The sequence below is a fragment of the Zingiber officinale genome, chromosome 6B (genome assembly GCF_018446385.1).
Source record: "Zingiber officinale cultivar Zhangliang chromosome 6B, Zo_v1.1, whole genome shotgun sequence".
Lineage (NCBI taxonomy): Eukaryota > Viridiplantae > Streptophyta > Magnoliopsida > Zingiberales > Zingiberaceae > Zingiber > Zingiber officinale.
Window position 1 is genome coordinate 121,019,959 of NC_055996.1, and position 13,880 is coordinate 121,033,838.

At 32.9% G+C, this 13,880-nt stretch overlaps 1 protein-coding gene across 2 annotated transcripts in view; it reads left to right on the plus strand.

The window, feature by feature from the left end:
- The first annotated feature begins 576 nt into the window (after positions 1-576).
- The window catches only part of LOC121989293 (phosphatidylserine decarboxylase proenzyme 1, mitochondrial-like), a 52,251-nt gene continuing 38,947 nt past the window's right edge, over positions 577-13,880 (plus strand). For both annotated transcript variants that reach the window (XM_042543237.1, XM_042543238.1), the window contains exons 1-5: positions 577-808; positions 4,701-4,789; positions 5,688-5,741; positions 5,814-5,879; positions 11,973-12,033. In XM_042543237.1, coding sequence (XP_042399171.1) covers positions 619-808; positions 4,701-4,789; positions 5,688-5,741; positions 5,814-5,879; positions 11,973-12,033 — 460 coding nt within the window. In that variant the 5' untranslated portion in view covers positions 577-618. The remainder of the gene's footprint in view (positions 809-4,700; positions 4,790-5,687; positions 5,742-5,813; positions 5,880-11,972; positions 12,034-13,880) is intronic.

Genomic DNA, 13,880 nt, shown 5'->3' on the forward strand with positions numbered 1-13,880 from the left:
CGCTAGCCATTAGACCGCCCCGAGGGGGACGTGCACAGACACTACAGTGATACTATAAAAAGGGATCTCCATCTATATACAGATGTATGTGCAACTTCGTTATTTCACACGCTCTAGTTATAATTTTTTACTGCTTCATTTGCAGGGATCACTGACTTGAGCGTCGAAGGGCCAACGCCGAGAACTCTTCCTGGCCCGGTACTAACATCGTTTGTGTTGCAAGATCACATGGAATATTCACTTCGTCAATCTTTGAGCCACATCTCCAACTTATTATTTTCACTATTTTTGAATAGGATTACTAATGATGCTGGTGTCATACTAGGATCCATCTATATTTTATTTTATTTTTTGATTTATTGACCATCTATCTGTAGGATTAGTCGGGTTGATGGTTTGAATATCTGGATTAATAAAAAAATTATTAATGTAAATATGAATTTTGAGAATTATATATCCAAAACATGGAGGTAAAAAAAGTTAAGAGGGATATGGTAAAATAAAAAAAGTAAAAGTTTTGAGGTACAATGAAAATTTCTCCGTTATAAATGCCACACGACACCGAATTTGCAGGTAGCAGTCGAGAAAGCTGGAGTCCCGGGTGAGTCACCCCTAGTGATGAATTTTAGGGTTCCTCCAACTCCAAGACTGCCACTCGATTTTCATCACCAAAGATTCGTCTTCCGTGGACATCGCTTTCCTCGATGGTTCCATCCGACTTTTCTTCTACGAAAAGTTTCGGTGCGTTCATCATCATTTAGCGCGGCAAGCTCAACAAGCGGCGGCGGCGGCGGCAGCGGCAACGAAGGTCTTCCAGTGTCGCTATGATGGGCTCTTTGTGTTTGAAAAGACATTGTTCATATCACTCCTTTAAGTTGCTCGTAGTTCCCGCCTTGTTCTGCAGTGTGGAAGGCTAACCCAAATACCTGACTTCACTATTCTAATACTGCGGTTTATAGATTCTAGGAGTACAGATTTTGCTGCTGTTATAAGGAAAAATTGCTCGGCCTCTTTGTGATTAAACCAAAAATCGTTTAGGTAGTTAGGTTTGCCACCACTTATATGGAGGCATCCCTTCCTTCATCATCCAGATATGCTCTTATCATACAAAAAGGAATTGCATTAATATGAGTTTAATATTAAATGCTTTAAAATTGACAAATGAACTATTAAATCTTTATGATTGCTTCCATCTTCTGACATTGATCAGTGCATATTCTACAATTTTACTTGATCAATGGCCAAACCAACATATTCTCTAGTAAGCTTTCAGATAAAAACATTTTTCTTTTCTAGTTCCAGATGATTGTGGATTTCATCCTATCTATAACTCATAAGGGTAAAAGAGTTTTCTTGTGCTTCATTCTCGAAGCAAGTCAGCCTAATGGCTTTTGGAATAGTTACTTCCAAGAAACTTCTTTGGCATGCATTTTGTAAAACTCACAATATTCCCCAAACCTTATGTTGCATGTTTAATGCTTGAGATATTCATTAAAAGGCATTTCGATTATATAGGCTTAGTGGCTAATCACTATTCTTTCAATTGTCCACTATTATCCAATCTATTTTATATTGCTGATATTTTATTATTATTATTATTTTTGTTATACTTAGCCACTGCCCACTATTTTATTTATGTATATTTAGCAATTGTCCACTATGTTTTATGCCAAGGTTTAAAATTTCAAGTGGTACCAAAGTTTCTGATTAATACAATTTTAGTACCATATTGTGTCGATATGGTTTTGATACTTGTTTAAATATGAATATATTAATTGAAAAATATTTTTATTAATATTAAATTTATTAATATATTAATTTAAGTATGTCAAATGAGCATAAAAAATTAAATTTTTATTGTAGAATTCAAACTTCAGAAGTAGAACAAATTTTAAATGGGATGCACGATGGAAAAGCCGTTGGACTAGATGATATAGATATTCCGATAGAGGTATGGAAGTGTCTAGGGAAACAAGGTATTGAATGACTTATAAAATTATTTAACATGATATTGAAAATGAAAAAAATACTTGATCAATGAAGGATAAGTACTCTAGTTCACTTATATAAAAATAAGGGAGACATATAAAATTGTGCAAACTATACGAGTATTAAACTATTGGGTTCATGCCTGGAAGGTCAACAATATGAGCTATACATCTTCTTAGATAATTAATTGAAAAATATTGGAAGCAAAAATAAGATCTATACATGATATTAACTTAGAAAAAGCTTATGATGAGACCCAAGAGAAATTATATTGAGAATTCTAAAAAAGAGAGGTGTTAGCGTAACATATATTGAACTAATTAAGGATATGTAGAGCATGTAACAACCAGAGTAAAAACTTCAAGCTGAGTAACTGAAGCATGCCCAATAAAGATAGGGTTACATCAGCTCTAAGTCTCTATTTTTTTATATTAATTATGGACGAATTCACTGTGCACATTCAAGACAGTATCGCGGCGTATGTTGTTTGCAGATGATATTATTTTGGTAGATGAAACACGTGAAGAAGTAAATGCTAAACTAGAATCTTAGCGGGAAACATTAGAAGAAAAATTAGACTTAGTATAATAAAGACAGAATATATGAAATTTAAGTTTAACAATATTAGACGTAATGAGTCAATTGTTAAGATAAGAGATGACGAGTTGTTCGGAACCGGGAGTTTTAAATATTTAGGATCATTTATGCAAAATAATGGAGGGATTGAAAGAGATGTCTTACGTAGAATACAAGTAGGATGGTTGAAATGGAGGAGAGCGTTAGGTGTTTTATGTGATCGTAAATATCTCTAAAACTTAAAGTTATATAAAATTGTAATTAGACCTGCTATGTTATATGGAGTTGAATGTTGGGCTATAACTCGAGCATATGAGCAGGAGACGAGAGTTGCAGAGATGAGGATGTTAAGGTGGAGGTGTGGACATACGAGGATGCACAAAATAAGAAATGAGAGCATTAGAGAGAAAGTTAGAGTTGTATCTATTGAGGGAAAACTCCGAAAGACGCATTCAAGATGGTACGAGCATGCATTTAGACAACCAATAAATGCTCCATGTGATAAACACACATATCAAATGAGGAAGAGGACGAAAAAAAAGACTTGGTTGACAATAATAAAATAAGATAACATTTATTTAAGTATATATAATGATATAGTAGGAGATAAAGTTAAATGACGTAAAAGGATTCATATAGCTGACTCCACCTAGTGGGATAAGGCTTGGTTGTTGTGTTGTAGATGCTTACTATTAAGTTATATTTAAGATGTCGAATGTTGAGTTTAAGTATTGATATCAGTGGACATGGCAAGATTAAGTAGGTTTAAATTGAATTTAATTTGGATTTATTTTATTCAGTTTAAAATTAAACTAAATTTATATATACAATAATTTAATTCATAGTAGTATATTTTATTTAATTTTTTAATATTTTTAACAATATGTTTCCTCCATTTTAAATAGTTGTTTTCTATCTTTATACGGAGAGAAAAATTAACCATTCTTAAAGAGGTACAAATTTTTTTCTCTCGGTTTACTCTCATGGATGGATGAAGGAGGGATAAAAATTAACGAGTAAAGAGGAAAAAATTGACGTACAAAGGAGGGTAAAAAATTAAGAGAGGGAAAGAAATAGGAAAAAGAATTGGAATTAACTGAATAAAAAAATAGAATTGGAAAAATAAAACAATGCGATCTCGTGGTGGTTTTGCGGCTTTGAACCGGCGCTGGTAGCTATTCGGCGGGCAGAATTGGTAAATTCTGCTTATGCTGACGGGCACAACTCTATATTTTATATCATGTTTCATGCTATTATATATATTTTATTTTATTATTATGTATGTCTTATTTATGTGTATTAGCTAGATGAGAGGAATAAATCACAACTTAAGTCTTGCTGTAATTAAAATGGATAAGTCAGTTGATTAGCTAGGTTGTCCATCATAAGGAACTGACCTTCAGCTAACAAGTGAAAATATTGTTTAATGCCAGAAAAAATGGCACTGATTATTGCAATTGTCCAATCACCTGTCACCATGAATGCCACTGATTGTCATTATTCAAGATTGACGGGGTTGATTTACAGGACTTAGGATTTTTGGAGTGTATGGGATGGATTGTGTTTCTAGATTTTTGTATGATTGCTCAAGACATAAGGCTTCCATATTCTCTGGGACCAGTCTGTGTAAGAAAACGAAGTTGAATATATGGATTCTAAAAGAACTCCATTGATGGAGATATTGATAGACTGATTTTGGTCTTCAGGAGTTCATGTATGGTCGAAATCTATTTATTGTTTCTTTATTATCATTCTTGTTTAGCTTTTGTAGAATATCTTTATGTAGATATCTGGGAGTTAATAATGTTGACCAAGGAGTGAGCATGTTTTCATAATTTTGAACTTTGAAAAGATATTAAATAAGCACAATATACTTACATGCACTACATAATGGTATAATACTAGTGATTAAAATAATAATTTTTTTGGTATACCATGCTGGCATGTAGTATCAAGCTATATGTTTCTGTACTTTTACTAAAAAAACTAATCTGTTGTCGGGGTAAATATGCAAGACAGTTTAGTCAACTTTATAGAACCAATTTTCATCTCATGAAAAATATCATTTCATGATTGAATGGTAACATTGTTTGAAACAATTCTTTTATATGACCTTCTTTGGTTGATTTCTGCAGGCAACGTTCTTTTGATTCCTGGTGCGACAATAGCAACACTTCTTATGTTTGGTTTTCTGCATGCTCGGCGCATGTATGACGACAGAAAGGCATGTATTAGTTTTTGCTCTGTGTCCAGATCCTTGTGAATTTTAGGTGTAGATTTACCACTCATTTGAAACTGGAAAGCTGGAAGGAATCACCTGCAAGCAGGTTTGAATAATAATTACAAAGAACAGCAAACCACAAGATGCAGTGTAAGCTTATCATAAGGATGATAAACAAGCTTTGGGTTTCGTATCTACCACAACAATTTGGAATTTTTAAAGTTAAATTTTACCCATATGGGACTAAGTAAAACCCACAATTTCAGAGCAGCAGCAATAGCTTGCTGATATATCTGTTAACAAAATTTTGTGGGTAGCTTTGTTCATGTCTTGCCTAAAATAGAAATTCATGGGTATAATATATATATATATATATATATATATATATATATATATATATTTCAATTGTTTAGAAGATAGCTCATATTATCAGACCATATCTATTCCTTCTTTTCTAAAATGCTTTCAAATTTATTTGCACATTATCTATTTCATTGTTATGCATCTCAAAGAAACAAGACTTTGCTGCATTAACTTCCATGTAATTTCACCTAATGGTTTTAGCACCGCTCAGATAGAGTAATCCTGGTATTCCTTGCCTATAAATGCAAACTACAAACACCATTCCCTAACTTGCAGTGTTGTTCACTAAGTAACCATTTCCCTAATATCCTAAATTGATGAAAGAAGATTAAAGGGAACACAGAATTACCGCACAAGGAGAAGCATTTATTATGCAACTCATCTTACCAGTAGTTGACCTTTAATGCCTTGAATGTCTCTTTACCATATTTTTAATTTTTCTCCTATCTAGACTATGTGAACTATCTAACATACAACATTCAATGTGTATCTCAATAGTTCACCAAAGCTTGTGGTTTTGTGTCATCTGTACATATAGGTTCAAGACATGAAGCAGAGAGGAATAGAGCCGGAATTTTCACCTGATGCAAAGGTATTGCTTATAAGAGGCTCTTAATTCCTCTGCTACTTCTCAAACACTGACTTTCTGCAATGTCTAATGCAGGCTGCTTTTTTGAGACTTTTACCTTTGCGTTCTATTTCACGCCTATGGGGAAACTTGACGAGTGTGGTTTGTAGCTCTATTCCTTTTTAGGAATTTTAACAGAGCATTGCTATTTATCTTTTCATACTGCAAATTTGTTTCATACTGCATTCTGACAGCTTGTAGTAGAAGCATATATCCTGATCCAGTGGGCACACACTTTATGACTTAGTGCATCACATCTAGAACACCTCAATATGGTCACCAAAATTCCAGTGTCATATGTCTAGCTTTGTTGAGGTAGGGGCGGGCGTGAAGATCCCTATGATCTTGACCACCTTTTTTGGCCATGAGGACTCCCTAATCGTACCCTTGTTGTCAGTCTGTGTTTGACTTTGAGCTCCTTGACTACTAGATCGGCAACCTCGCGTTTGTTGTCTACACTGTGAGGTTTGTCGACTAGCCCTCCCTCTCTTGGGAGACGTTTGATTAGTTATCTTAATAAAAATGGCACAGTGAAGGGCCTCACTTCAGAGTCCCTAACCCAGATGTATGTTATAAAGTTTGTGTGTAAACTGAAATATACTATTATAATCCCGAGTTATCATATGTCAGGAAAATTAAGCAAGTTGGCTAAATTCTGTATTATACTCACACTTCTATCACCTTGTCCGAGATTCATAAATTATTTGTGTTAATACACAATGTTGCAGGCTGCAGGAAAATAAATATCCGTACATTTATTTAAAAGTGTACTTAATATCCTTCAACCATGAATACGCTTCTTAAGGTTCGATGCCTTTGTGGAAGAGTGTGTAGCAAGAAGTACCCCATTTGATGACAGTGTGATAAAAGGGAATGAAGAGCCATGTAAATAAAATAATCAAGAAGTTCAACAAACTATTTATATATTATTTTTTTCTCTATAAATATAATGAAATCCTACTATACAGAAAGATTATATGAACAAAACAAACAAAAGTACAATGAAATAAACAGAAACTTGAAATGAGCGGTCGAGATATTTGAGTAATTATAAGTGCTAGCTGAAACTAACTATAATTCCAAAATCACTTTAGAAAAAAAATAAAAAAAATATAATATTATTTCGAATCTTATAAAATATATTACTACCAATAAATTAAATTATTCTATATATAAATTTAGTTTAATTTTAAATTGATCAAAATAAATTCAAATTAAATTTAGTTTAAACCTACTTGTCCATGCCAAGTCTATTTAGTGGACTTTAGTTAATCCTAAATTGACTACTCAATAAGTATTAAACATTTCATGACATAATATCTGAATTTGAATTCAACATTTAACATCTCAAATATAACTCAAAGTAAGCATCTAGAACAATCAAATATTAATAAGACATCTAATGGATCAAAAGTTTTTGAGCTGATGCCTTTGGGCAAATGATGAAGTCTTGGAGGTGAGGTGTTTGGGCAAATGGTGAAGTTGTTTTGTCAAGGTCTTTGGGAAAATGGTGATGTTCTAGAAATGCAACTTTTAGGCGAGTGGATGAAATCCTAGAGGTGTGGCCTTAGGATATTGGAAGTCTTGGAAGTTGCTTTTGGGCAAAGTGGATGGACTTTTGAGGTGTGACCTTTGGGCATGTGTGGAAGACCCGAGAGCAGCATGACTCTTTAGCAAATTTGTGAAACCTTAAGTTAGTGAGTTGCAAGAATTGTGTGAATGTAATCTTAGGTTCGCTTATTTGGGCATATATAAACATGAGCGTGTTGAGAGCCTACTTTGCCTTAGTGACTAAGATTGATCCTAAAGCGGAGGCTTATGGTCTAAACAAGTAAAGTTGGGATCTCCATGTAAGTTGAGTCAATTGATGACTTGAGCTAATTGTTGACTCAATTGAAGACACCTTACTCAGGAATATAATGCTCATTATTGAGCTTGAATTGACTGGAAAAGGGGTCTAATCGACTCAATTGGATTTGAGTCCATAGGACACATTTTGAGTTGACAGGTTTCCTGATAAGATCCTTAATTCGAATTCCAATCAACTAAAGTTGATTCTGGTTGATTGGACTAATTTAAAAATTGGCCTTTGGGTAATCGTGGGAAAAAGTGATCTATGTAAGCAATGGTAATGTTTAGGCATATTGTGCATAAACTTCTAGATATATTATTGCATCTAGTCGAGAGAAACACAACCAAGGACTGCTAGAAGGCTACTTCTACAAGGGTTTTTGATAATGCCATTTATATATCTTGTATAGAGAGCTATTAGTGTTGCAACAGGTTTATCTACCTTTGCAGATGATCTTTCATAGTGGAAATTGTGGGCTTGATCCACTAAACAGATGGTTCGGTTATGGATTAGAAACTAGAGTTGCCAACCACATAAATCTCCTTGTGTTGGCATTGGCTAATTCTATTATTATTTCCTTAGCATCTAACGAGTTTGTTTGGCCTACAATTTTGCTCTTTATTATCTTTTAAAATTGGATATGTCATTATGACATGTACTTAGGCAATCAATAAATGTATTAGATAGATGATACGAGAAATGATACATACACATATTAATCGACGAAGAGGAAGACCCAATAATACTTAGTTAGTAACAATAAAATAGGATAAACTTCTTTAAATATAAATGATAATATAATAGGGGATCAAGTCTAATGTCATAGGAGGAGCTATATAGAAATGGTTGTTATTATTGTTATATTTGGAGCTGTCGTTGCCTCGGACTTGCTATCTTTTTAATGTGCATAGCAATCATGACATTATCAAATTCGTTCATGCTTATCAACAAATTTGTTGTTGTTGACTTATCTTTAACTCAAATCTATTTTGGTTAGCTAGTAACTCCTCAGGGAAAATTCAGTCGATTTCATTCATATTAACATTGCATGCGTCTCTTAAAGAAAGTCCTTTTCTAAAAATAGTGACCTGTCTACAATAACAACCAACCCTTATTCCACTAAGTGGGGTCGACTATATGGATCCTTTTACGCCATTGAGCTCTATCTCCTACTATATCATCATCTATATTTAAATAAAATTTATCTTATTTTATTGTTGCTAACCAAGTCTTTTTAAGTCTTCCTTTTACTCGTTTGATATGCGTGTTTATCATAGTTTCTAGATCATTTATTGGTCATCTAGGTATATGCTCGTACGATCTTAAACCTGTCTCTCGGAGTTTTCCCTTAATAGATGCAACTCCTCTAATGCTCTCATTTCTTATTTTGAACATACTCACTTGTCCACACATCCACCTTAAGATTTTCATCTTTGCAACTCTCATCTTTTACTCATGTGTTCGAGTCATGACCCAACATTCAGCTCTATATAACATAGCAGGTTTAACTGCGATTTTATAGAACTTTTCTTCTTTAAGTTTTAGAGGTATTTTACGGTCACATAAAACACTCGACATTCTCCTCCATTTCAATCATCCTGCTTGTATTTTATGTAAGACATCTCTCTCAATCCCATTATTGTTTTGTAAAAATGATCCTAAATATTTAAAACTCTCAGTTCCGGACAACTCATCATCTCCTATCTTAATAATTGTTTCATTATATCTAATATTACTAAATTTAAATTCCATATATTCTGACTTTATTCTACTAAGCCTAAAACTTTTTTTTTCTCTTCTAGTTTTTCTGCTAAGATTCTAGTTTAACATTTATTCCTTCATGTGTTTTATCTACCAAAATAATATCATTTGCAAACAACATGCAAGTACTGTGTCTTGAATGCGCGTAGTGAGTTCATCCATAATTAGTGTAAAAAGATAAGGACTTAGAGCTGATCCTTGATGTAACCCTATCTTTATTGAAAATGTTTCAGTTACTTTGCCTGATGTCTTTACTCTAGTCATTACTTTAGTCGTTACATCTTCGTGTATATCCTTAATAAGTTCAATATCTGTTACGATAATACCTCTCTTTTCTAGAATTCTCCATATAATTTTTCTTAGGACTCTATCATAAGTTTTTTCTAAGTTAATTAATACCATGTGTAGATCTTGTTTTTGCTCTTGATATTTTTCAATTGTCTAAGAAGACGTATAACTTCTATTGTCGACCTTTCAGGCATGAACCAAATTGATTTTTGGTCAATATGGTCTCCTTAATTTTTTTTTATTATTTTTTCCCAAAGTTTCATGGTATGACTCATTAGTTTAATACCCCTATAGTTTGCACAATTTTGTATGTCTCCCTTGTTTTTGTATAAGGGAAGTAGAGCACTTATCCTCCATTGATCAGACATTTCTTTTTGTTTTCAATATCATGTTAAATAATTTTATAAGTCATTCAATACCTTATTTTCTTAGGTACTTCCATATCTTTATCGGAATATCATATGGTCCAACGACTTTTCCATTGTGCATCTCATTTAAAGCTTATTCTACTTCTGAAGTTTGAATTCTACGATAAAAATTTAAATTTTTATGTTAATTTGATCTACTTAAATTACCTAAGTTAAATTGGCTTCCTAAACCTTCATTAAAAAGTTGATGAAAATACCTCTTCTACCGCTCTTTTATTTCCCCATCGTTTAGTAGTACCCTATTACATTTATCTTTAATACATTTTATTTGGATAAGATAACTTGTCTTTCTTTCTCTCACTTTAGTTATTTTATAAATGTCTCTTTCCCCTTCTTTTGTATCCAATTTTTGATATAATCATTCAAAAGTTTCATTCTTTGCTTCATTCACTACTCTATTAGTTTCTTTCTGGGCTATTGTATATTTTTTTCTGTTTTCCCATTCTTACAAATATATAATTCCTTATAAGCTATTCGTTTTTCTTTTACTTTCTCTTGTACTTTCGTATTCCACCATCAAGATTTCTTACTTAGTGGTGTATGCCCCTTTGACTCACCGAGTGCACTTTTAGCCACTATTTTCAATTTGATACCATCTTATCCCATGTCGTATTAGAATCATCGTATATTTCACCTAATGCTTGTACTCCTATCTTCTCCTTAAATATATTTTGTTTTGCATCTTTTACCTTCTACCACTTAATCTAGGAGTCATATATATTTTCTTTCTATTGATATTATGTTTGAGGCGTATATCCAACACTTCTAACCTATGTTGGGTAATTAAGCTCTCTCTAAGGATGACCTTGCAATTTTTACAAATCTTTCTATCATTCTTTTTAGCCATAAGAAAGTCAATTTACAATTTATTATTCCCACTTTTGAATGTGACTAAGTGTTTTTCTCTTTTCTTAAGAAAACATACTAGATAATATAACGTTATATGGTATTGCAAAATTTAATATAATTTTTCCTTCTTCATTTTTCGTTCTAAACCTATAACTCCCATGTACTCTTTCATATTCCTCATTTTTCATTCCGACATGCCCTTTTAGATCACCTCCTATTAAAATTATTTCATTTGGCGGAATGTTTTGTAATATTTTATCTAAGTCATCCAAAAACTTTGATTTTGTAGCTTCATCTAATGCTACTTGCGGTGCATATATGCTAATTATGTTCATAATTTATTTTAGCAACTAATATCTTAAGGGCTATAATTTTATCTCCTTTTCTAACTACTTCATCATTTAACGAACTATTTACAACAATACCCACTCCATTTCTTGCTTTACTCTTTCCTGTGTATCATAACTTAAAACCTACCCATTTTGTCTCTTGTACACACAAAATACTAATTCTTCTCTTAATCATCGTATCTACTACCTCCAGGGTTCCTATGTTCCATGTTCCAAATCTTAGATTATTAGTTTTCCTATCATATTTATTTTTATCCAACATATGGTGTGAAAACTTTTGCGTATTTAAGACTACACCCAAGTTCTCATGGAGATGTAGCGGTCCTTTCTAATATGTTACAGTTGGACCCTACAACGCGAACTCTTACATATTTAGCATTACATTCGAGTTTTGGAAATGTAGCGGTCTTTACCGAGATCAGACCCTGCAACGCGTTCCTTCCGGGGAACAACCTAGCATTAGCACAATAGTTTAATGGATTCATTCATTAAATATTTACCATAGTTTTAACGTTGGCTGACAATCTAATGGCAACTAAATCTTACCCTCATTTCTTTATAGTTATTAACTTATGTAAACTTACCCTTTTCTGCTAATATTTGGATTAGTATTCTGATTTGCTAAGCTGAAACTCTGAATTCTCATATTTTTTAAATATTCTTTTAGGAAATTCCAGCTTGGAGTCGACCTTTTATCTACAAGGCATGGGCTAGAGCATTTCATTGTGGTATGTTACTATTTCTCCCTTTAATTTTGACTATTATTGGCTTAAAGTTTTAAAAAACTCCACTTGGTAACATCTAGCATAATGTTTATCATAGAAGGCAGAAATTTGAGTATCATTTTTAGTTTGTTGTTTGAACTATTCATCTAATTCATTTTTGCAAAACTGAAATGTCATGTCAAGACTTGCTTATCAATGTTGTCCTTGTGTCCAGAAGTGTCTTTTTTGTAGGTTGATACGATAAGATTTTATGAAACATTTTAATTTCTTGAACATCCAAATGAGCACCAAATATACTTCTATAATTCCATATGTTATTTGTCGACCTAATTGTTAGTCTCAGAATATCCATGTTGAGCAAGCAAATTTTTCATACATACTCATAAATTTGTCTATTGGTCGATGAGGTGGTGGTTGTTGTCCTTGCGCCCAGAGCTCGATTGACTACTATGAGATTGAGAATGCTTGAATTTCACAGATCATCGCCTCAGTCGGGATGAATTGAAAATGAAATGTGGCGATTAGGTCTCATGGAGGGGACAACCTCATAAAATTTGGTCATCAAATCTCCTGTAGGCAATGTTCTTACAGGGATGACAAGATCTCGTTTGTGGAATCGTAATGGGGAAGTAGGCACACATTTCTGTGATGAGAATTTGATTTGTGATATTGAATGAGATTCTGGGGATTAATTAATGGGAGGATTACAAAACCCCCCTCTAAATAAAGAGGATTTTAATTTGGTCATATTTTTCAATAAAAATAGCTAGGTGTTAAAAGATTTACTAGTCTCATGTGATCATTTTGTACTATTTAGGCTAAACGAAAATTTTTATAAGTCATGATCCCCCGATCCTTTTATTTGCTTAGTAGGAAGCAACTGAAAAGATTGATATGACAAAGATTAGTATGTAAAAGATGGATGTGTGAGGATACAAGAAAGGATAGTATAAAAAATATTAATGCCCCTATATGGAAGAGTAATCAAATCATAGAAAAAATAGGAGGTGAAAGACATGAATCCCCATTTATGCTCCCTTGTAAGTGTTGAAGTCATGCAAAATTCTTTTCCACCATTTCCTTGGAGGGAAAGAAAGAGCGAATGATTTTTTAATTTTATGAATTAATTGAGTGAATACACAAGAAAAAATAAACATTTTTTCACATAAATGAGAAAAATTCATTTTTTTTTTCTGGGGGAAAAAATTGCTGCTTGATTTTTGCACTTGTTGGCTTGTTGCTTCTCGTCCTATTTGGGTAGAAGCATTTTGGAGGAAAACAAGGGAAATGCTTCCCCTACCATTTATTTCTCCACTTGTAGCCTCCAATGGAATAGAGGGGAAGGTGAGTTTTGTTGGCCCTCTCCCTTATAAATGCCTAGGACCTAACCCAACATGAGTCAATTATTTGATACTTTAAAACTCTGACACCTGATAGTTTTTTAGCAAATCAAGTTGGGTTATGTTTTTGACCAAAATCTTACCTGGCTGATGAATATTCCCATTGAAATAAGAAAACTATGCCAAACATGTTGATGCTGTTAATGAGGATCAGTTTTTGTCCTGACTACTTGGATTTGCTTATTCAAGTTGAAGTTTTGTTATTTATTTATTTTTAAATCAAACACATTCTTTTTCTTCCATCTTTCAAGATTTACCTCGTCTAGGTCTGGTTGGTCTTATTTGTTATTGCATGTATGACCATTTAATTTGAGATAAGGCTGTTATAGATTAATTACCTATCTTAATCTCTTAGCTCTTGCCTTATTTGAAGTCAAATTATGATTAATATTTATATTTATTAATTAACTTTCTGATTCCTTCTAGGTTGTTTGCTTTTCACGCTGATTA